The sequence below is a fragment of the Rhinoderma darwinii genome, chromosome 11 (assembly GCF_050947455.1).
Source record: "Rhinoderma darwinii isolate aRhiDar2 chromosome 11, aRhiDar2.hap1, whole genome shotgun sequence".
Lineage (NCBI taxonomy): Eukaryota > Metazoa > Chordata > Amphibia > Anura > Rhinodermatidae > Rhinoderma > Rhinoderma darwinii.
Genome location: NC_134697.1, coordinates 98303151 through 98326223, shown reverse-complemented (window position 1 = coordinate 98326223; position 23073 = coordinate 98303151). Strand labels below are relative to the sequence as shown.

Here is a 23073-nt window from a genome sequence, read left to right as displayed (position 1 = left end):
TCTGGACAGTGTGATATTATGACGGGTCATCTGCCCGCAGGATCCGTGTTCCGGCTTCATCACACGCGGCAATGTCCCTCCCTGTCCGGCAGCCACATAATGTATGAAGCAGCATCTGCACCGACACGAGAGCGGCCGCACATAGAACAGGGGGACTAGCGGGAGGCCAGACAATAGCAGGCACAGCTCTGTTGTAGACAAGGTGGGCGGCTCTTAGAAGAGCCTTTGTGTTCTTACTGCAGGGACGGGGCACATTACTTGGCGCTGGTGTACTTGGTGACGGCCTTGGTGCCCTCGGACACGGCGTGCTTGGCCAGCTCTCCAGGCAGCAGCAGGCGCACGGCAGTCTGGATCTCCCGGGAGGTGATGGTGGAGCGCTTGTTGTAGTGAGCCAGGCGGGAGGCTTCCCCTGCGATGCGCTCGAAGATGTCATTGACGAAGGAGTTCATGATGCCCATGGCCTTGGACGAGATGCCGGTGTCAGGGTGGACCTGCTTGAGCACCTTGTACACGTAAATGGCGTAGCTTTCCTTCCTGCTCTTTCTCCGCTTCTTGCCGTCCTTCTTCTGTGTCTTGGTCACGGCTTTCTTGGAGCCCTTCTTGGGCGCCGGGGCAGACTTGGCGGGCTCAGGCATGATAACACACTGCGATCTGCTCACAACTGAGATAATGGAATGATTTACCCTCCCACCGCTGCTGTATTTATACACGGGCTATGCAAATGAGCAACGCTGTCTGACCGCTGTTCTACTGGAAGAGCAAGTCATGTGACCTATGGAATCGTCATAAGCCACTCCCAGTGCAGCTAATTGGTGGTTCCCACAAGTCTGTTCTCTGTTGGTGGCTTTAAATCTATCCAATCACAGGAGCTGGTGAGCGGTGCAGTAGCTTATAAACGGCAGCAGAAAGGGTGTGATTGTTACGATACGGACTGGAGATTTCTCTGCTTTAGCGATGTCTGGACGCGGTAAACAGGGAGGCAAAGTGCGGGCTAAAGCCAAGACCCGCTCATCCCGGGCAGGACTACAGTTCCCTGTCGGCCGTGTGCACAGACTTCTCCGCAAGGGCAACTACGCTCAGAGGGTCGGCGCCGGCGCTCCGGTTTACATGGCCGCTGTGCTGGAATATCTGACCGCTGAGATCCTGGAGCTGGCCGGAAATGCCGCCCGGGACAACAAGAAGACCCGAATCATCCCCCGTCACCTGCAGCTGGCCGTGCGCAATGACGAGGAGCTCAACAAACTGCTGGGTGGTGTGACCATCGCACAGGCAGGCGTCCTGCCCAACATCCAGGCCGTTCTGCTGCCCAAGAAGACCGAGAGCAGCAAAAGCGCCAAGAGCAAGTGAGCGCCGCTTATCCCACATTTAACCACAAAGGCTCTTTTAGAACAGAGCTCTCACCGCTGATCTCCGATATGTAAACGTTCTGTGCCAGATAAGTGGCTCTGCTTGTACAGAGATCTAGCCATATGTATTCATATACCGCGGGGTTTCACATTGAAGAGGAAGCTGTACGGTGGGTGGGTGTAGAACTTTGCGTTATTTATGACCTACACATTCACTACTGCCTCGTGCAGATGATGGCGCAGTTCTCATTGGTGCACTAACTATACTGTACAGGACACATTAATAGTACAACTACTCCAGTGATTCATGTTCACGATCTACAACTCGCCCCCGACTACATAGTGTCTTTAATTATATCTTCCAGTCTCACTGGATTCTTCGAATGCGTCTCAGTAAATGTTACTCTGCAGCAACTTCATGCGTTAGTGGGATGAGGGGAGTCCTAAGTATAGACAACGCTCAGTGTTAGTACGAAGTAGAAATAGGTGCATTCTGTTTCCTGTCATTGTATTGCCAGCAGCGCGATTATACCAGCAGTCTGGCAAAGTGACATACAAGACAATGCAAGTCCATACTTATGTGGAACTTGGTGCTACAAATTGCTAGTTTGTTTTGAAAATCTGGTAACATTTGTAGCAATGAGAGCAGCTTGGAAAACACGGCCCTCCAACATTGGGTTTTGCTCTTGTAAAATGCTGTATCAGCTGCATCAGTTTCTCCTTTTTCATTCATTGAATGCGTCTCACTAAATGTTGCTCTGCAAGAAACTGCACGCGTTACTGTAATAAAGTGAGTCCTATATAGGGACAGCAGACAGATTCATTATTAGTACTAGAGGTTACTAGATTTATTGCCAGCAGCCTTATTAATCCCAGCCGTCCGGCAGAATGAGATACGAAGCAATACGAGCCGATACTTGTGTCAAAGTTGGTCCCAGTAACAGATTTATTGTTTGTTGTGAGAATCTCGTAACATTAGTAGCAGTGACAGCAGCTAAGAAAACACTGGCCCTCTCTCCAAGGATTGCGGAAAGCACGTTGCCCAGCAGCAAGCTGGACGCCGAAGAAGCAACACCGCAAGTCCGCTGTCTGATCCACTGCTCGTGCGCTTATACAGCGCTATGAGCAACTGAGCGGATATTCAGCGGTGAGTTTCTGCCACTCCTGTACGTGCAGGCATCGGCACAAACGGCGCCCGGCAGCGCCGCTACGAGGAGGTGTATTCCTGCCGGAGGATCACTCGGCAGCAAGTATAGCACTAAGGCACTCTTTCCCTTCACATTAACATTCCCTGGTCTAAGACCCAATTCAGTCAGCTGCTTCTAGGACGCTATTAGGGGACACACTGCGGTCCTATATCCGGCTCCTCACTGGAAGGCTGACGTGATACTGAAGCCCCTACCGCCGTGTATATAGAAGTAGAAGGTCACTGCTCAGATGATACACGAGCGGTCACCAGCAGACATCATAGCTGATCTATAGAGGATGTGGCGGCTCTGAGAAGAGCCTTTGTGTTGTGTAAGATGGAGCTGAGCAGGAGCGGAATTAACCTCCGAAGCCGTAGAGAGTGCGGCCCTGGCGTTTGAGCGCGTACACCACGTCCATAGCGGTGACGGTCTTCCTCTTGGCGTGCTCGGTGTAGGTGACGGCGTCACGGATGACGTTCTCCAGGAAAACCTTCAGGACGCCGCGAGTCTCTTCATAGATGAGACCGGAGATGCGTTTGACGCCTCCCCTGCGAGCTAGACGGCGGATTGCAGGCTTGGTGATGCCCTGGATGTTATCACGGAGCACCTTCCTGTGCCGCTTGGCACCGCCCTTTCCGAGTCCTTTTCCTCCTTTACCACGACCAGACATCCTGTAAGCTGGAGCTGAAGAGAACTATTGTACCGAGAACCGCGGGGCGCGTCTTTATATAGACCTTGGGTGGAGCAGAGACAGAACTGTAATACATGTCACTTCCGGGGCGTTTCTCTCAGCAAATTCACATTACCAATCCCTCCCCCTCCCGCTGATTGGCTTAACTGAGATTTTGAATTTCACGCTCATTTTACAATACCGGCCGCTCTTTTCCCGCTTCTAGCGCGACTGCTGTGTAATCTCTATCTGCCCCAAATCTAAACAAGGTACAAGCGTGACGTCTTGGATTAGTATGGCGGCCGCTCTTCATCTGCCGTCTGGTTCAGGATTTGTGTGCCCGCAGATCACCCCTCAGGCCACCAGCACCACAATGGTTTTATAGAATAAATAGGGAGGAGAGGACTCGGGCAGTGTTAATGGGTTTAGATCTCTGATTTACAACGGTGACCAGGACTACACCCGATGATCATGACCTCACAGAATAAGAGTATAATTCCACTGCGCTTGTGTTCACACCGGGCGGAGGATACCTGCTCCCCACCCTACACGCTGCGCCTGGTTTGCCTTTACAAGGAGTAGGGAACAAGGACTCCGCACACACTGGTCAGCGGTGGATCATTAGCTGCACATAACGGCGTCATTCCTCGCAGTAGCAGCGGAGGTTATTATAGGAAGAGCGATGTGCGGTCATCAGTGAGGAGTGGGGCGGGTTATCGCTACGATACAGCCGGAGAGGGAGGTGATGAATACAGCGCAGACATCCGGCATAACACATGACAGGACTGATGAAACGGCCGGATAACGTGAGCGCTAGAGACGGGGACTGGTTATAGTGTAAATGGCTCTAAGCACTGAAAGGGTTAACATGGCACCTCCACATATTAATAGCAGAGCACGGAGAAGCCAGCGGGAGAGTCGCGGTAGAATAACGGAGGAAAAGGATTCAGCTCGTTTGAGGGAGGATTTGGTGGCTCTGAAAAGAGCCTTTGTGTTGTAGTCGGTGACCGGTTCAGACCTAAGCCCTCTCCCCACGGATCCTGCGGGCCAGTTGAATGTCTTTGGGCATGATGGTGACCCTCTTGGCGTGGATGGCGCACAGGTTGGTATCCTCAAACAGTCCGACCAGATAAGCCTCGCTGGCCTCCTGCAGAGCCATGACTGCTGAGCTCTGGAAGCGCAGATCGGTCTTGAAGTCCTGAGCGATCTCTCGCACCAGGCGCTGGAAGGGCAGCTTACGGATAAGAAGCTCCGTGGACTTCTGGTAGCGGCGGATTTCACGGAGAGCGACTGTGCCCGGGCGGTAACGATGAGGCTTCTTCACTCCGCCGGTAGCGGGAGCGCTCTTCCGTGCAGCTTTAGTAGCCAGCTGCTTGCGGGGCGCTTTCCCGCCGGTGGATTTACGCGCAGTCTGCTTTGTTCTGGCCATAGCTCTATAACAACGTGCACACTTGTAGATTGATACGAGGAGAGGAAAGAGCAGAGTATTTATACACTTGAGCGTGTCCTCATTGGTCCATGAAAGGCACACCCCTACATTCTATTGGCTTCTTCATAAAAATATGCGCCCGACAAAGCAAATGTGATATTCGCGACCAATCACCGTTCCGAAGAGGCGGACACCGATTTACATGACGTTCACACGCAGCTTGTACAGCAGGGGGCGTTAATGAGATCATTTCTCCAGCTCTGCGAAATAGTTGTCATCAGTAACAGCTCACTGTATTTCCATGTCCGCAGATCACGTACACAGCGTTATATAAGAGACTACTTCCCCATCATCCGCCGCTGCAGTGGTTTTATAGATCACACAAAGGGACAATCCCCCACCCCATCCTTACACAGGACACTGTGCCCCACATCCAGAGGCAGCATATAAGGGTCACCATCCACCACGTGTAATGAGGAGGAGGAGGGGACATTGTGCTCTATTTACACCGGAGAGAGTGTAAACCATCGGCCTCCTTCACGTGGATCCTGTGCTGTAATCTACAAGTCTATTGCTGCCCCGGTCCTTATTCACACATTACACCTGGTGGACTGTGACCTGATAAACTCTGCCTGGATGTTACACCATAGTGACGGGACGGACACTGTGGAGGTCCGGATACAGCAGCTATGGCGTCCAGCGCAGATGACCAGAAATGACACTTGTCATAGAGTAACAGGGACATGAAGCTCCTCCGTGCACACGCGATGATGGCGCCTCCTTTATCTCAGGATCGCGCTGCTGTCTGTACCGGAGGAAACAGCGGCCAGTGATCATACAGCTCTGCCGGGGAGAAGGTGGTGGCTCTGAAAAGAGCCTTTGTGGGACTAGAAACGGGCGGCTCTCGGTTATTTCTTCGCCACGGTCTTCCTGGATTTAGACGCTTTCTTAGCCGGACTCTTGGCAGCTTTGGGCGCTTTCTTAGCCGGACTCTTGGCAGCTTTCTTAGCCGGACTCTTGGCAGCTTTCTTAGCCGGACTCTTGGCAGCTTTGGGCGTTTTCTTAGCCGGACTCTTGGCAGCTTTGGGCTTGGCCGCCTTCTTTGCTGGGCTCTTTGTTATTTTCTTGGGGGCAGGTTTTGGCTTCTTGGGGCTCTTCGCCACCTTCTTGGCAGCGGCAGGCCTCTTGGCCTTTGTCAGGCTCTTGGCCGGAGTCTTCTTCGGGGATTTGGCAGCAGCCGCCGGCTTCTTCTTGGCCGCCTTGTCCTTAGTCTCCTGCTGCTTCTTGTTCAGCTTGAAGGAGCCGGAGGCGCCGCTGCCTTTCACCTGGAGCAGGGTTTCCTTGGTCACCAGAGTCTTGAGCGCCATCTTCAGGCGGCTGTTGTTCTTGTCTACATCGTATCCTCCAGCAGCCAGAGCCTTCTTCAGGGCGGCCAGAGACACCCCACTGCGCTCTTTGGAGGCAGACACGGCTTTCACGAGGAGCTCGGACACGCTGGGACCGGAGGGTTTTTTGGTTTTCTTGGCGCCCCCTGCTGCAGGTTTTTTCGGCTGCTTCTTGGATTTGGCGGCCGGCTCGGCGGGAGGGACAGCGGCGGCTGGTGCGGTCTCTGCCATCGTATAACACGGGAATACAATACTACAAATATCCTGCGAGGGGAACACTGAGGACTGAGCTGGGGCCTCTTATATGTACAGCGGCTGCTCGGTGATTGGCTGCGATTGTCCTGAGCGTCTATTGGCTGACACTGATCACATGTCCTCCCTTTCCTCATCTGACAGGAGTGAAGCTCCGCTCTCCCCTTGTGCTTCCCTGCCCGGCATAAGAGCCCTTTACCGACTAGAAGCGGCCGGGCGAGCGGGCACTCTACGTGACTTCCCCCTCCCTGACATTCCCCCTACTCATTTCTAGCCTTCACTGGCAGAGATGCTGGGAAGGAGCCGGGAGGAGGCCCCGGGATCTCTGCCATAGTTCTGCCGATCTGCACATCGCTGTGATCGGACAAGATAAATGTGTTTGCGGGAGCTCGTGCCCTCTATTCCCGGCACTTGTCACTATCACAGGGTTCTTTACCACAATGTCTAACGTGCGGGAAGCTGATTGTCCGATGCGGGGGCGACCTGGAGCCGCAGAGAGCCCAGAAGGGTAACCCAGCACAGACAAGATGTCGGAGTGTCTTCCGCCTGGTCTTACTGTAAGTTGGCCCAGAGGAGACACCAGAAACTGCTCCACCTGTGTTACAATAACCCAGCACAGAGGAAACACCAGAGTCTGCTCTACTTATGTTACAATAACTCGGCACAGGCAAGACACCGGGGTCTGCTCCACCTGTATTACAACTTCCCAGCACAGAAAAGACACAAGTCTGCTCCTCCTTTACTAAACTAACCTGACACAGGCCAGACCCCAGAACCTGCTCCTCCAGCAGTACATTACCCGGACACAGACAGGACACTAGAGACTACTCCACCTGTATAACTATAACCTGACACAGGCCAGACCCCAGAACCTGCTCCTCCAGCAGTACATTACTCGGACACAGACAGGACACTAGAGACTACTCCACCTGTATAACTATAACCTGACACAGGCCAGACCCCAGAACCTGCTCCTCCAGCAGTACATTACCCGGACACAGACAGGACACTAGAGACTTCTCCACCTGTATAACTATAACCTGACACAGGCCAGACCCCAGAACCTGCTCCTCCAGCAGTACATTACCCGGACACAGACAGGACACTAGAGAGTACTCCACCTGTATAACTATAACCTGGCACAGGCCAGACCACAGAACCTGCTCCTCCAGCAGTACATTACCCGGACACAGACAGGACACTAGAGACTACTCCACCTGTATAACTATAACCTGACACAGGCCAGACCCCAGAACCTGCTCCTCCAGCAGTACATTACCCGGACACAGACAGGACACTAGAGACTACTCCACCTGTATAACTATAACCTGACACAGGCCAGACCCCAGAACCTGCTCCTCCAGCAGTACATTACCCGGACACAGACAGGACACTAGAGACTACTCCACCTGTATAACTATAACCTGACACAGGACAGACCCCAGAACCTGCTCCTCCAGCAGTACATTACCCGGACACAGACAGGACACTAGAGACTACTCCACCTGTATAACTATAACCTGACACAGGCCAGACCCCAGAACCTGCTCCTCCAGCAGTACATTACCCGGACACAGACAGAACACTAGAGACTACTCCACCTGTATAACTATAACCTGACACAGGCCAGACCCCAGAACCTGCTCCTCCAGCAGTACATTACCCGGACACAGACAGGACACTAGAGACTTCTCCACCTGTATAACTATAACCTGACACAGGCCAGACCCCAGAACCTGCTCCTCCAGCAGTACATTACCCGGACACAGACAGGACACTAGAGACTACTCCACCTGTATAACTATAACCTGACACAGGCCAGACCCCAGAACCTGCTCCTCCAGCAGTACATTACCCGGGCACAGACAGGACACTAGAGACTACTCCACCTGTATAACTATAACCTGACACAGGCCAGACCCCAGAACCTGCTCCTCCAGCAGTACATTACTCGGACACAGACAGGACACTAGAGACTACTCCACCTGTATAACTATAACCTGACACAGGCCAGACCCCAGAACCTGCTCCTCCAGCAGTACATTACCCGGCCACAGACAGGACACTAGAGACTACTCCACCTGTATAACTATAACCTGACACAGGCCAGAACCTGCTCCTCCAGCAGTACATTACCCGGACACAGACAGGACACTAGAGACTACTCCACCTGTATAACTATAACCTGACACAGGCCAGACCCTAGAACCTGCTCCTCCAGCAGTACATTACCCGGACACAGACAGGACACTAGAGACTTCTCCACCTGTATAACTATAACCTGACACAGGCCAGACCCCAGAACCTGCTCCTCCAGCAGTACATTACCCGGACACAGACAGGACACTAGAGACTTCTCCACCTGTATAACTATAACCTGACACAGGCCAGACCCCAGAACCTGCTCCTCCAGCAGTACATTACCCGGACACAGACAGGACACTAGAGACTTCTCCACCTGTATAACTATAACCTGACACAGGCCAGACCCCAGAACCTGCTCCTCCAGCAGTACATTACCCGGACACAGACAGGACACTAGAGACTACTCCACCTGTATAACTATAACCTGACACAGGCCAGACCCCAGAACCTGCTCCTCCAGCAGTACATTACCCGGACACAGACAGGACACTAGAGACTACTCCACCTGTATAACTATAACCTGACACAGGCCAGACCCCAGAACCTGCTCCTCCAGCAGTACATTACCCGGACACAGACAGGACACTAGAGACTTCTCCACCTGTATAACTATAACCTGACACAGGCCAGACCCCAGAACCTGCTCCTCCAGCAGTACATTACCCGGACACAGACAGGACACTAGAGACTTCTCCACCTGTATAACTATAACCTGACACAGGCCAGACCCCAGAACCTGCTCCTCCAGCAGTACATTACCCAGACACAGACAGGACACTAGAGACTACTCCACCTGTATAACTATAACCTGACACAGGCCAGACCCCAGAACCTGCTCCTCCAGCAGTACATTACCCGGACACAGACAGGACACTAGAGACTACTCCACCTGTATAACTATAACCTGACACAGGCCAGACCCCAGAACCTGCTCCTCCAGCAGTACATTACCCGGACACAGACAGGACACTAGAGACTACTCCACCTGTATAACTATAACCTGACACAGGCCAGACCCCAGAACCTGCTCCTCCAGCAGTACATTACCCGGACACAGACAGGACACTAGAGACTACTCCACCTGTATAACTATAACCTGACACAGGCCAGACCTCAGAACCTGCTCCTCCAGCAGTACATTACCCGGACACAGACAGGACACTAGAGAGTACTCCACCTGTATAACTATAACCTGGCACAGGCCAGACCACAGAACCTGCTCCTCCAGCAGTACATTACCCGGACACAGACAGGACACTAGAGACTACTCCACCTGTATAACTATAACCTGACACAGGCCAGACCCCAGAACCTGCTCCTCCAGCAGTACATTACCCGGACACAGACAGGACACTAGAGACTACTCCACCTGTATAACTATAACCTGACACAGGCCAGACCCCAGAACCTGCTCCTCCAGCAGTACATTACCCGGACACAGACAGGACACTAGAGACTACTCCACCTGTATAACTATAACCTGACACAGGACAGACCCCAGAACCTGCTCCTCCAGCAGTACATTACCCGGACACAGACAGGACACTAGAGACTACTCCACCTGTATAACTATAACCTGACACAGGCCAGAACCTGCTCCTCCAGCAGTACATTACCCGGACACAGACAGGACACTAGAGACTACTCCACCTGTATAACTATAACCTGACACAGGCCAGACCCTAGAACCTGCTCCTCCAGCAGTACATTACCCGGACACAGACAGGACACTAGAGACTTCTCCACCTGTATAACTATAACCTGACACAGGCCAGACCCCAGAACCTGCTCCTCCAGCAGTACATTACCCGGACACAGACAGGACACTAGAGACTTCTCCACCTGTATAACTATAACCTGACACAGGCCAGACCCCAGAACCTGCTCCTCCAGCAGTACATTACCCGGACACAGACAGGACACTAGAGACTTCTCCACCTGTATAACTATAACCTGACACAGGCCAGACCCCAGAACCTGCTCCTCCAGCAGTACATTACCCGGACACAGACAGGACACTAGAGACTTCTCCACCTGTATAACTATAACCTGACACAGGCCAGACCCCAGAACCTGCTCCTCCAGCAGTACATTACCCGGACACAGACAGGACACTAGAGACTACTCCACCTGTATAACTATAACCTGACACAGGCCAGACCCCAGAACCTGCTCCTCCAGCAGTACATTACCCGGACACAGACAGGACACTAGAGACTACTCCACCTGTATAACTATAACCTGACACAGGCCAGACCCCAGAACCTGCTCCTCCAGCAGTACATTACCCGGACACAGACAGGACACTAGAGACTTCTCCACCTGTATAACTATAACCTGACACAGGCCAGACCCCAGAACCTGCTCCTCCAGCAGTACATTACCCGGACACAGACAGGACACTAGAGGCTTCTCCACCTGTATAACTATAACCTGACACAGGCCAGACCCCAGAACCTGCTCCTCCAGCAGTACATTACCCGGACACAGACAGGACACTAGAGACTTCTCCACCTGTATAACTATAACCTAGCACAGGCCAGACCCCAGAACCTGCTCCTCCAGCAGTACATTACCCAGACACAGACAGGACACTAGAGACTACTCCACCTGTATAACTATAACCTGACACAGGCCAGACCCCAGAACCTGCTCCTCCAGCAGTACATTACCCGGACACAGACAGGACACTAGAGACTACTCCACCTGTATAACTATAACCTGACACAGGCCAGACCCCTGAACCTGCTCCTCCAGCAGTACATTACCCGGACACAGACAGGACACTAGAGACTTCTCCACCTGTATAACTATAACCTGACACAGGCCAGACCCCAGAACCTGCTCCTCCAGCAGTACATTACCCGGACACAGACAGGACACTAGAGACTACTCCACCTGTATAACTATACCCTGACACAGGCCAGACCCCAGAACCTGCTCCTCCAGCAGTACATTACTCGGACACAGACAGGACACTAGAGGCTTCTCCACCTGTATAACTATAACCTGGCACAGGCCAGACCCAAGAACCTGGTCCTCCAGGAGTAAATTACCCGGACACAGACAGGACACTAGAGACTACTCCACCTGTATAACTATACCCTGACACAGGCCAGACCCCAGAACCTGCTCCTCCAGCAGTACATTACCCGGACACAGACAGGACACTAGAGACTTCTCCACCTGTATAACTATAACCTGACACAGGCCAGACCCCAGAACCTGCTCCTCCAGCAGTACATTACCCGGACACAGACAGGACACTAGAGACTACTCCACCTGTATAACTATAACCTGACACAGGCCAGACCCCAGAACCTGCTCCTCCAGCAGTACATTACCCGGACACAGACAGGACACTAGAGACTACTCCACCTGTATAACTATAACCTGACACAGGCCAGACCCCAGAACCTGCTCCTCCAGCAGTACATTACCCGGACACAGACAGGACACTAGAGACTTCTCCACCTGTATAACTATAACCTGACACAGGCCAGACCCCAGAACCTGCTCCTCCAGCAGTACATTACCCGGACACAGACAGGACACTAGAGACTACTCCACCTGTATAACTATAACCTGACACAGGCCAGACCCCAGAACCTGCTCCTCCAGCAGTACATTACCCGGACACAGACAGGACACTAGAGACTACTCCACCTGTATAACTATACCCTGACACAGGCCAGACCCCAGAACCTGCTCCTCCAGCAGTACATTACTCGGACACAGACAGGACACTAGAGGCTTCTCCACCTGTATAACTATAACCTGGCACAGGCCAGACCCAAGAACCTGGTCCTCCAGGAGTAAATTACCCGGACACAGACAGGACACTAGAGACTACTCCACCTGTATAACTATACCCTGACACAGGCCAGACCCCAGAACCTGCTCCTCCAGCAGTACATTACCCGGACACAGACAGGACACTAGAGACTTCTCCACCTGTATAACTATAACCTGACACAGGCCAGACCCCAGAACCTGCTCCTCCAGCAGTACATTACCCGGACACAGACAGGACACTAGAGACTACTCCACCTGTATAACTATAACCTGACACAGGCCAGACCCCAGAACCTGCTCCTCCAGCAGTACATTACCCGGACACAGACAGGACACTAGAGACTACTCCACCTGTATAACTATAACCTGACACAGGCCAGACCCCAGAACCTGCTCCTCCAGCAGTACATTACCCGGACACAGACAGGACACTAGAGACTTCTCCACCTGTATAACTATAACCTGACACAGGCCAGACCCCAGAACCTGCTCCTCCAGCAGTACATTACCCGGACACAGACAGGACACTAGAGACTTCTCCACCTGTATAACTATAACCTGGCACAGGCCAGACCCCAGAACCTGCTCCTCCAGCAGTACATTACCCGGACACAGACAGGACACTAGAGACTTCTCCACCTGTATAACTATAACCTGACACAGGCCAGACCCCAGAACCTGCTCCTCCAGCAGTACATTACCCGGACACAGACAGGACACTAGAGACTACTCCACCTGTATAACTATAACCTGGCACAGGCCAGACCCCAGAACCTGCTCCTCCAGCAGTACATTACCCGGACACAGACAGGACACTAGAGACTACTCCACCTGTATAACTATAACCTGGCACATGCCAGACCCCAGAACCTGCTCCTCCAGCAGTACATTACCCGGACACAGACAGGACACTAGAGACTTCTCCACCTGTATAACTATAACCTGACACAGGCCAGACCCCAGAACCTGCTCCTCCAGCAGTACATTACCCGGACACAGACAGGACACTAGAGACTACTCCACCTGTATAACTATAACCTGGCACAGGCCAGACCCCAGAACCTGCTCCTCCAGCAGTACATTACCCGGACACAGACAGGACACTAGAGACTTCTCCATCTGTATAACTATAACCTGACACAGGCCAGACCCCAGAACCTGCTCCTCCAGCAGTACATTACCCGGACACAGACAGGACACTAGAGACTTCTCCACCTGTATAACTATAACCTGACACAGGCCAGACCCCAGAACCTGCTCCTCCAGCAGTACATTACCCGGAAACAGACAGGACACTAGAGACTACTCCACCTGTATAACTATAACCTGACACAGGCCAGACCCCAGAACCTGCTCCTCCAGCAGTACATTACCCGGACACAGACAGGACACTAGAGACTACTCCACCTGTATAACTATAACCTGACACAGGCCAGACCCCAGAACCTGCTCCTCCAGCAGTACATTACCCGGACACAGACAGGACACTAGAGACTACTCCACCTGTATAACTATAACCTGACACAGGCCAGACCCCAGAACCTGCTCCTCCAGCAGTACATTACCCGGACACAGACAGGACACTAGAGACTACTCCACCTGTATAACTATAACCTGACACAGGCCAGACCCCAGAACCTGCTCTTCCAGCAGTACATTACCCGGACACAGACAGGACACTAGAGACTTCTCCACCTGTATAACTATAACCTGACACAGGCCAGACCCCAGAACCTGCTCCTCCAGCAGTACATTACCCGGACACAGACAGGACACTAGAGACTACTCCACCTGTATAACTATAACCTGACACAGGCCAGACCCCAGAACCTGCTCCTCCAGCAGTACATTACCCGGACACAGACAGGACACTAGAGACTTCTCCACCTGTATAACTATAACCTGGCACAGGCCAGACCCCAGAACCTGCTCCTCCAGCAGTACATTACCCGGACACAGACAGGACACTAGAGACTACTCCACCTGTATAACAATAACCTGACACAGGCCAGACCCCAGAACCTGCTCCTCCAGCAGTACATTACCCGGACACAGACAGGACACTAGAGACTACTCCACCTGTATAACAATAACCTGACACAGGCCAGACCCCAGAACCTGCTCCTCCAGCAGTACATTACCCGGACACAGACAGGACACTAGAGACTACTCCACCTGTATAACAATAACCTGACACAGGCCAGACCCCAGAACCTGCTCCTCCAGCAGTACATTACCCGGACACAGACAGGACACTAGAGACTACTCCACCTGTATAACTATAACCTGACACAGGCCAGACCCCAGAACCTGCTCCTCCAGCAGTACATTACCCGGACACAGACAGGACACTAGAGGCTTCTCCACCTGTATAACTATAACCTGGCACAGGCCAGACCCCAGAACCTGCTCCTCCAGCAGTACATTACCCGGACACAGACAGGACACTAGAGACTACTCCACCTGTATAACTATAACCTGACACAGGCCAGACCCCAGAACCTGCTCCTCCAGCAGTACATTACCCGGACACAGACAGGACACTAGAGACTACTCCACCTGTATAACTATAACCTGACACAGGCCAGACCTCAGAACCTGCTCCTCCAGCAGTACATTACCCGGACACAGACAGGACACTAGAGACTTCTCCACCTGTATAACTATAACCTGACACAGGCCAGACCCCAGAACCTGCTCCTCCAGCAGTACATTACCCGGACACAGACAGGACACTAGAGACTACTCCACCTGTATAACTATAACCTGACACAGGCCAGACCCCAGAACCTGCTCCTCCAGCAGTACATTACCCGGACACAGACAGGACACTAGAGACTACTCCACCTGTATAACTATAACCTGACACAGGCCAGACCCCAGAACCTGCTCCTCCAGCAGTACATTACCCGGACACAGACAGGACACTAGAGACTACTCCACCTGTATAACTATAACCTGACACAGGCCAGACCCCAGAACCTGCTCCTCCAGCAGTACATTACCCGGACACAGACAGGACACTAGAGACTACTCCACCTGTATAACTATAACCTGACACAGGCCAGACCCCAGAACCTGCTCCTCCAGCAGTACATTACCCGGACACAGACAGGACACTAGAGACTACTCCACCTGTATAACTATAACCTGACACAGGCCAGACCCCAGAACCTGCTCCTCCAGCAGTACATTACCCGGACACAGACAGGACACTAGAGACTACTCCATCTGTATAACTATAACCTGACACAGGCCAGACCCCAGAACCTGCTCCTCCAGCAGTACATTACCCGGACACAGACAGGACACTAGAGACTACTCCACCTGTATAACAATAACCTGACACAGGCCAGACCCCAGAACCTGCTCCTCCAGCAGTACATTACCCGGACACAGACAGGACACTAGAGACTTCTCCACCTGTATAACTATAACCTGGCGCAGGCCAGACCCCAGAACCTGCTCCTCCAGCAGTACATTACCCGGACACAGACAGGACACTAGAGACTTCTCCACCTGTATAACTATAACCTGACACAGGCCAGACCCCAGAACCTGCTCCTCCAGCAGTACATTACCCGGACACAGACAGGACACTAGAGACTACTCCACCTGTATAACTATAACCTGACACAGGCCAGACCCCAGAACCTGCTCCTCCAGCAGTACATTACCCGGACACAGACAGGACACTAGAGACTACTCCACCTGTATAACTATAACCTGACACAGGCCAGACCCCAGAACCTGCTCCTCCAGCAGTACATTACCCGGACACAGACAGGACACTAGAGACTTCTCCACCTGTATAACTATAACCTGACACAGGCCAGACCCCAGAACCTGCTCCTCCAGCAGTACATTACCCGGACACAGACAGGACACTAGAGACTTCTCCACCTGTATAACTATAACCTGACACAGGCCAGACCCCAGAACCTGCTCCTCCAGCAGTACATTACCCGGACACAGACAGGACACTAGAGACTACTCCACCTGTATAACTATACCCTGACACAGGCCAGACCCCAGAACCTGCTCCTCCAGCAGTACATTACTCGGACACAGACAGGACACTAGAGGCTTCTCCACCTGTATAACTATAACCTGGCACAGGCCAGACCCCAGAACCTGCTCCTCCAGGAGTACATTACCCGGACACAGACAGGACACTAGAGACTACTCCACCTGTATAACTATACCCTGACACAGGCCAGACCCCAGAACCTGCTCCTCCAGCAGTACATTACCCGGACACAGACAGGACACTAGAGACTTCTCCACCTGTATAACTATAACCTGACACAGGCCAGACCCCAGAACCTGCTCCTCCAGCAGTACATTACCCGGACACAGACAGGACACTAGAGACTTCTCCACCTGTATAACTATAACCTGACACAGGCCAGACCCCAGAACCTGCTCCTCCAGCAGTACATTACCCGGACACAGACAGGACACTAGAGACTTCTCCACCTGTATAACTATAACCTGGCACAGGCCAGACCCCAGAACCTGCTCCTCCAGCAGTACATTACCCGGACACAGACAGGACACTAGAGGCTTCTCCACCTGTATAACTATAACCTGACACAGGCCAGACCCCAGAACCTGCTCCTCCAGCAGTACATTACCCGGACACAGACAGGATACTAGAGACTACTCCACCTGTATAACTAGAACCTGACACAGGCCAGACCCCAGAACCTGCTCCTCCAGCAGTACATTACCCGGACACAGACAGGACACTAGAGACTACTCCACCTGTATAACTATAACCTGACACAGGCCAGACCCCAGAACCTGCTCCTCCAGCAGTACATTACCCGGACACAGACAGGACACTAGAGGCTTCTCCACCTGTATAACTATAACCTGACACAGGCCAGACCCCAGAACCTGCTCCTCCAGCAGTACATTACCCGGACACAGACAGGACACTAGAGACTTCTCCACCTGTATAACTAGAACCTGACACAGGCCAGACCCCAGAACCTGCTCCTCCAGCAGTACATTACCCGGACACAGACAGGACACTAGAGACTACTCCACCTGTATAACTATAACCTGACACAGGCCAGACCCCAGAACCTGCTCCTCCAGCAGTACATTACCCGGACACAGACAGGACACTAGAGACTTCTCCACCTGTATAACTATAACCTGACACAGGCCAGACCCCAGAACCTGCTCCTCCAGCAGTACATTACCCGGACACAGACAGGACACTAGAGACTACTCCACCTGTATAACTATAACCTGACACAGGCCAGACCCCAGAACCTGCTCCTCCAGCAGTACATTACCCGGACACAGACAGGACACTAGAGACTACTCCACCTGTATAACTATACCCTGACACAGGCCAGACCCCAGAATCTGCTCCCCCAGCAGTACATTACTCGGACACAGACAGGACACTAGAGGCTTCTCCACCTGTATAACTATAACCTGGCACAGGCCAGACCCCAGAACCTGCTCCTCCAGCAGTACATTACCCGGACACAGACAGGACACTAGAGACTTCTCCACCTGTATAACTATAACCTGACACAGGCCAGACCCCAGAACCTGCTCCTCCAGCAGTACATTACCCGGACACAGACAGGACACTAGAGACTACTCCACCTGTATAACTATAACCTGGCACAGGCCAGACCCCAGAACCTGCTCCTCCAGCAGTACATTACCCGGACACAGACAGGACACTAGAGACTACTCCACCTGTATAACTATAACCTGACACAGGCCAGACCCCAGAACCTGCTCCTCCAGCAGTACATTACCCGGACACAGACAGGACACTAGAGACTACTCCACCTGTATAACTATAACCTGACACAGGCCAGACCCCAGAACCTGCTCCTCCAGCAGTACATTACCCGGACACAGACAGGACACTAGAGACTACTCCACCTGTATAACTATAACCTGACACAGGCCAGACCCCAGAACCTGCTCCTCCAGCAGTACATTACCCGGACACAGACAGGACACTAGAGACTACTCCACCTGTATAACTATAACCTGGCACAGGCCAGACCCCAGAACCTGCTCCTCCAGCAGTACATTACCCGGACACAGACAGGACACTAGAGACTACTCCACCTGTATAACTATAACCTGGCACAGGCCAGACCCCAGAACCTGCTCCTCCAGCAGTACATTACCCGGACACAGACAGGACACTAGAGACTTCTCCACCTGTATAACTATAACCTGACACAGGCCAGACCCCAGAACCTGCTCCTCCAGCAGTACATTACCCGGACACAGACAGGACACTAGAGACTTCTCCACCTGTATAACTATAACCTGACACAGGCCAGACCCCAGAACCTGCTCCTCCAGCAGTACATTACCCGGACACAGACAGGACACTAGAGACTACTCCACCTGTATAACTATAACCTGACACAGGCCAGACCCCAGAACCTGCTCCTCCAGCAGTACATTACCCGGACACAGACAGGACACTAGAGACTTCTCCACCTGTATAACTATAACCTGACACAGGCCAGACCCCAGAACCTGCTCCTCCAGCAGTACATTACCCGGACACAGACAGGACACTAGAGACTTCTCCACCAGTATAACTATAACCTGACACAGGCCAGACCCCAGAACCTGCTCCTCCAGCAGTACATTACCCGGACACAGACAGGACACTAGAGACTTCTCCACCTGTATAACTATAACCTGACACAGGCCAGACCCCAGAACCTGCTCCTCCAGCAGTACATTACCCGGACACAGACAGGACACTAGAGACTACTCCACCTGTATAACTATAACCTGACACAGGCCAGACCCCAGAACCTGCTCCTCCAGCAGTACATTACCCGGACACAGACAGGACACTAGAGACTACTCCACCTGTATAACTATAACCTGACACAGGCCAGACCCCAGAACCTGCTCCTCCAGCAGTACATTACCCGGACACAGACAGGACACTAGAGACTTCTCCACCTGTATAACTATAACCTGACACAGGCCAGACCCCAGAACCTGCTCCTCCAGCAGTACATTACCCGGACACAGACAGGACACTAGAGACTTCTCCACCTGTATAACTATAACCTGACACAGGCCAGACCCCAGAACCTGCTCCTCCAGCAGTACATTACCCGGACACAGACAGGACACTAGAGACTTCTCCACCTGTATAACTATAACCTGACACAGGCCAGACCCCAGAACCTGCTCCTCCAGCAGTACATTACCCGGACACAGACAGGACACTAGAGACTACTCCACCTGTATAACTATAACCTGACACAGGCCAGACCCCAGAACCTGCTCCTCCAGCAGTACATTACCCGGACACAGACAGGACACTAGAGACTTCTCCACCTGTATAACTATAACCTGACACAGGCCAGACCCCAGAACCTGCTCCTCCAGCAGTACATTACCCGGACACAGACAGGACACTAGAGACTACTCCACCTGTATAACTATAACCTGACACAGGCCAGACCCCAGAACCTGCTCCTCCAGCAGTACATTACCCGGACACAGACAGGACACTAGAGACTTCTCCACCTGTATAACTATAACCTGGCACAGGCCAGACCCCAGAACCTGCTCCTCCAGCAGTACATTACCCGGACACAGACAGGACACTAGAGACTTCTCCACCTGTATAACTATAACCTGACACAGGCCAGACCCCAGAACCTGCTCCTCCAGCAGTACATTACCCAGACACAGACAGGACACTAGAGACTACTCCACCTGTATAACTATAACCTGACACAGGCCAGACTCCAGAACCTGCTCCTCCAGCAGTACATTACCCGCACACAGACAGGACACTAGAGACTACTCCACCTGTATAACTATAACCTGACACAGGCCAGACCCCAGAACCTGCTCCTCCAGCAGTACATTACCCGGACACAGACAGGACACTAGAGACTTCTCCACCTGTATAACTATAACCTGACACAGGCCAGACCCCAGAACCTGCTCCTCCAGCAGTACATTACCCGGACACAGACAGGACACTAGAGGCTTCTCCACCTGTATAACTATAACCTGACACAGGCCAGACCCCAGAACCTGCTCCTCCAGCAGTACATTACCCGGACACAGACAGGACACTAGAGGCTTCTCCACCTGTATAACTATAACCTGACACAGGCCAGACCCCAGAACCTGCTCCTCCAGCAGTACATTACCCGGACACAGACAGGACACTAGAGACTACTCCACCTGTATAACTATAACCTGGCACAGGCCAGACCCCAGAACCTGCTCCTCCAGCAGTACATTACCCGGACACAGACAGGACACTAGAGACTACTCCACCTGTATAACTATAACCTGACACAGGCCAGACCCCAGAACCTGCTCCTCCAGCAGTACATTACCCGGACACAGACAGGACACTAGAGACTTCTCCACCTGTATAACTATAACCTGACACAGGCCAGACCCCAGAACCTGCTCCTCCAGCAGTACATTACCCGGACACAGACAGGACACTAGAGGCTTCTCCACCTGTATAACTATAACCTGACACAGGCCAGACCCTAGAACCTGCTCCTCCAGCAGTACATTACCCGGACACAGACAGGACACTAGAGACTACTCCACATGTATAACTATAACCTGACACAGGCCAGACCCCAGAACCTGCTCCTCCAGCAGTACATTACCCGGACACAGACAGGACACTAGAGGCTTCTCCACCTGTATAACTATAACCTAGCACAGGCCAGACCCCAGAACCTGCTCCTCCAGCAGTACATTACCCGGACACAGACAGGACACTAGAGACTTCTCCACCTGTATAACTATAACCTGACACAGGCCAGACCCCAGAACCTGCTCCTCCAGCAGTACATTACCGGGACACAGACAGGACACTAGAGACTACTCCACCTGTATAACTATAACCTGACACAGGCCAGACCCCAGAACCTGCTCCTCCAGCAGTACATTACCCGGACACAGACAGGACACTAGAGACTACTCCACCTGTATAACTATAACCTGACACAGGCCAGACCCCAGAACCTGCTCCTCCAGCAGTACATTACCCGGACACAGACAGGACACTAGAGGCTACTCCACCTGTATAACTATAACCTGACACAGGCCAGACCCCAGAACCTGCTCCTCCAGCAGTACATTACCCGGACACAGACAGGACACTAGAGACTACTCCACCTGTATAACTATAACCTGACACAGGCCAGACCCCAGAACCTGCTCCTCCAGCAGTACATTACCCGGACACAGACAGGACACTAGAGACTACTCCACCTGTATAACTATAACCTGACACAGGCCAGACCCCAGAACCTGCTCCTCCAGCAGTACATTACCCGGACACAGACAGGACACTAGAGACTTCTCCACCTGTATAACTATAACCTGACACAGGCCAGACCCCAGAACCTGCTCCTCCAGCAGTACATTACCCGCACACAGACAGGACACTAGAGACTACTCCACCTGTATAACTATAACCTGGCACATGCCAGACCCCAGAACCTGCTCCTCCAGCAGTACATTACCCGGACACAGACAGGACACTAGAGACTACTCCACCTGTATAACTATAACCTGACACAGGCCAGACCCCAGAACCTGCTCCTCCAGCAGTACATTACCCGGACACAGACAGGACACTAGAGACTTCTCCACCTGTATAACTATAACCTGACACAGGCCAGACCCCAGAACCTGCTCCTCCAGCAGTACATTACCCGGACACAGACAGGACACTAGAGACTTCTCCACCTGTATAACTATAACCTGACACAGGCCAGACCCCAGAACCTGCTCCTCCAGCAGTACATTACCCGGACACAGACAGGACACTAGAGACTACTCCACCTGTATAACTATAACCTGACACAGGCCAGACCCCAGAACCTGCTCCTCCAGCAGTACATTACCCGGACACAGACAGGACACTAGAGACTACTCCACCTGTATAACTATAACCTGACACAGGCCAGACCTCAGAACCTGCTCCTCCAGCAGTACATTACCCGGACACAGACAGGACACTAGAGACTACTCCACCTGTATAACTATAACCTGACACAGGCCAGACCCCAGAACCTGCTCCTCCAGCAGTACATTACTCGGACACAGACAGGACACTAGAGACTACTCCACCTGTATAACTATAACCTGACACAGGCCAGACCCCAGAACCTGCTCCTCCAGCAGTACATTACCCGGACACAGACAAGACACTAGAGGCTTCTCCACCTGTATAACTATAACCTGACACAGGCCAGACCCCAGAACCTGCTCCTCCAGCAGTACATTACCCGGACACAGACAGGACACTAGAGACTACTCCACCTGTATAACTATAACCTGGCACAGGCCAGACCCCAGAACCTGCTCCTCCAGCAGTACATTACCCGGACACAGACAGGACACTAGAGACTACTACACCTGTATAACTATAACCTAGCACAGGCCAGACCCCAGAACCTGCTCCTCCAGCAGTACATTACCCGGACACAGACAGGACACTAGAGACTTCTCCACCTGTATAACTATAACCTGACACAGGCCAGACCCCAGAACCTGCTCCTCCAGCAGTACATTACCGGGACACAGACAGGACACTAGAGACTACTCCACCTGTATAACTATAACCTGACACAGGCCAGACCCCAGAACCTGCTCCTCCAGCAGTACATTACCCGGACACAGACAGGACACTAGAGACTACTCCACCTGTATAACTATAACCTGACACAGGCCAGACCCCAGAACCTGCTCCTCCAGCAGTACATTACCCGGACACAGACAGGACACTAGAGACTACTCCACCTGTATAACTATAACCTGACACAGGCCAGACCCCAGAACCTGCTCCTCC

The 23073-nt window shown here is 52.5% G+C and overlaps 4 protein-coding genes across 5 annotated transcripts; 1 reads left to right on the top strand and 3 right to left on the bottom strand.

Moving 5' to 3' along the window:
- Positions 1 to 254: 254 nt before the first annotated feature.
- Positions 255 to 635, bottom strand: LOC142663096 (histone H2B 1.1). The gene has a single exon (XM_075841399.1). It carries the CDS (start codon positions 633 to 635, stop codon positions 255 to 257), a length of 381 nt encoding a protein of 126 aa, XP_075697514.1.
- Positions 636 to 954: 319 nt separating this feature from the next.
- LOC142663095 (histone H2A type 1-like) lies at positions 955 to 1347 on the top strand. Its single transcript, XM_075841398.1, has one exon. The coding sequence runs from the start codon at positions 955 to 957 to the stop codon at positions 1345 to 1347; it is 393 nt and encodes a 130-aa protein (XP_075697513.1).
- Positions 1348 to 4221: 2874 nt separating this feature from the next.
- Positions 4222 to 4639, bottom strand: LOC142663540 (histone H3). The gene has a single exon (XM_075842272.1). It carries the CDS (start codon positions 4630 to 4632, stop codon positions 4222 to 4224), a length of 411 nt encoding a protein of 136 aa, XP_075698387.1. The 5' UTR covers positions 4633 to 4639.
- A 901-nt stretch (positions 4640 to 5540) lies between these two features.
- Positions 5541 to 6248, bottom strand: LOC142663532 (histone H1.11R-like). 2 transcript variants are annotated; one of them, XM_075842257.1, is made up of 2 exons: positions 5705 to 6248; positions 5541 to 5656 (listed from the first exon to the last, which is right to left on the bottom strand). In XM_075842257.1, the coding sequence occupies exons 1-2, from the start codon at positions 6246 to 6248 to the stop codon at positions 5541 to 5543; spliced, it is 660 nt and encodes a 219-aa protein (XP_075698372.1). The 2 variants fall into 2 exon arrangements, with proteins under 2 accessions (XP_075698372.1, XP_075698371.1); XM_075842256.1 differs by having other exon boundaries at positions 5541 to 6248.
- Positions 6249 to 23073: the final 16825 nt, after the last annotated feature.

What these genes read in the sequence shown, in the direction of transcription:
- LOC142663095 (XM_075841398.1), top strand. Translation starts at nt 955, where the DNA reads ATGTCTGGACGCGGTAAACAGGGAGGCAAAGTGCGGGCTAAAGCCAAG.
- LOC142663540 (XM_075842272.1), bottom strand. Translation starts at nt 4,632, where the DNA reads ATGGCCAGAACAAAGCAGACTGCGCGTAAATCCACCGGCGGGAAAGCG.
- LOC142663532 (XM_075842256.1), bottom strand. Translation starts at nt 6,248, where the DNA reads ATGGCAGAGACCGCACCAGCCGCCGCTGTCCCTCCCGCCGAGCCGGCC.
- LOC142663096 (XM_075841399.1), bottom strand. Translation starts at nt 635, where the DNA reads ATGCCTGAGCCCGCCAAGTCTGCCCCGGCGCCCAAGAAGGGCTCCAAG.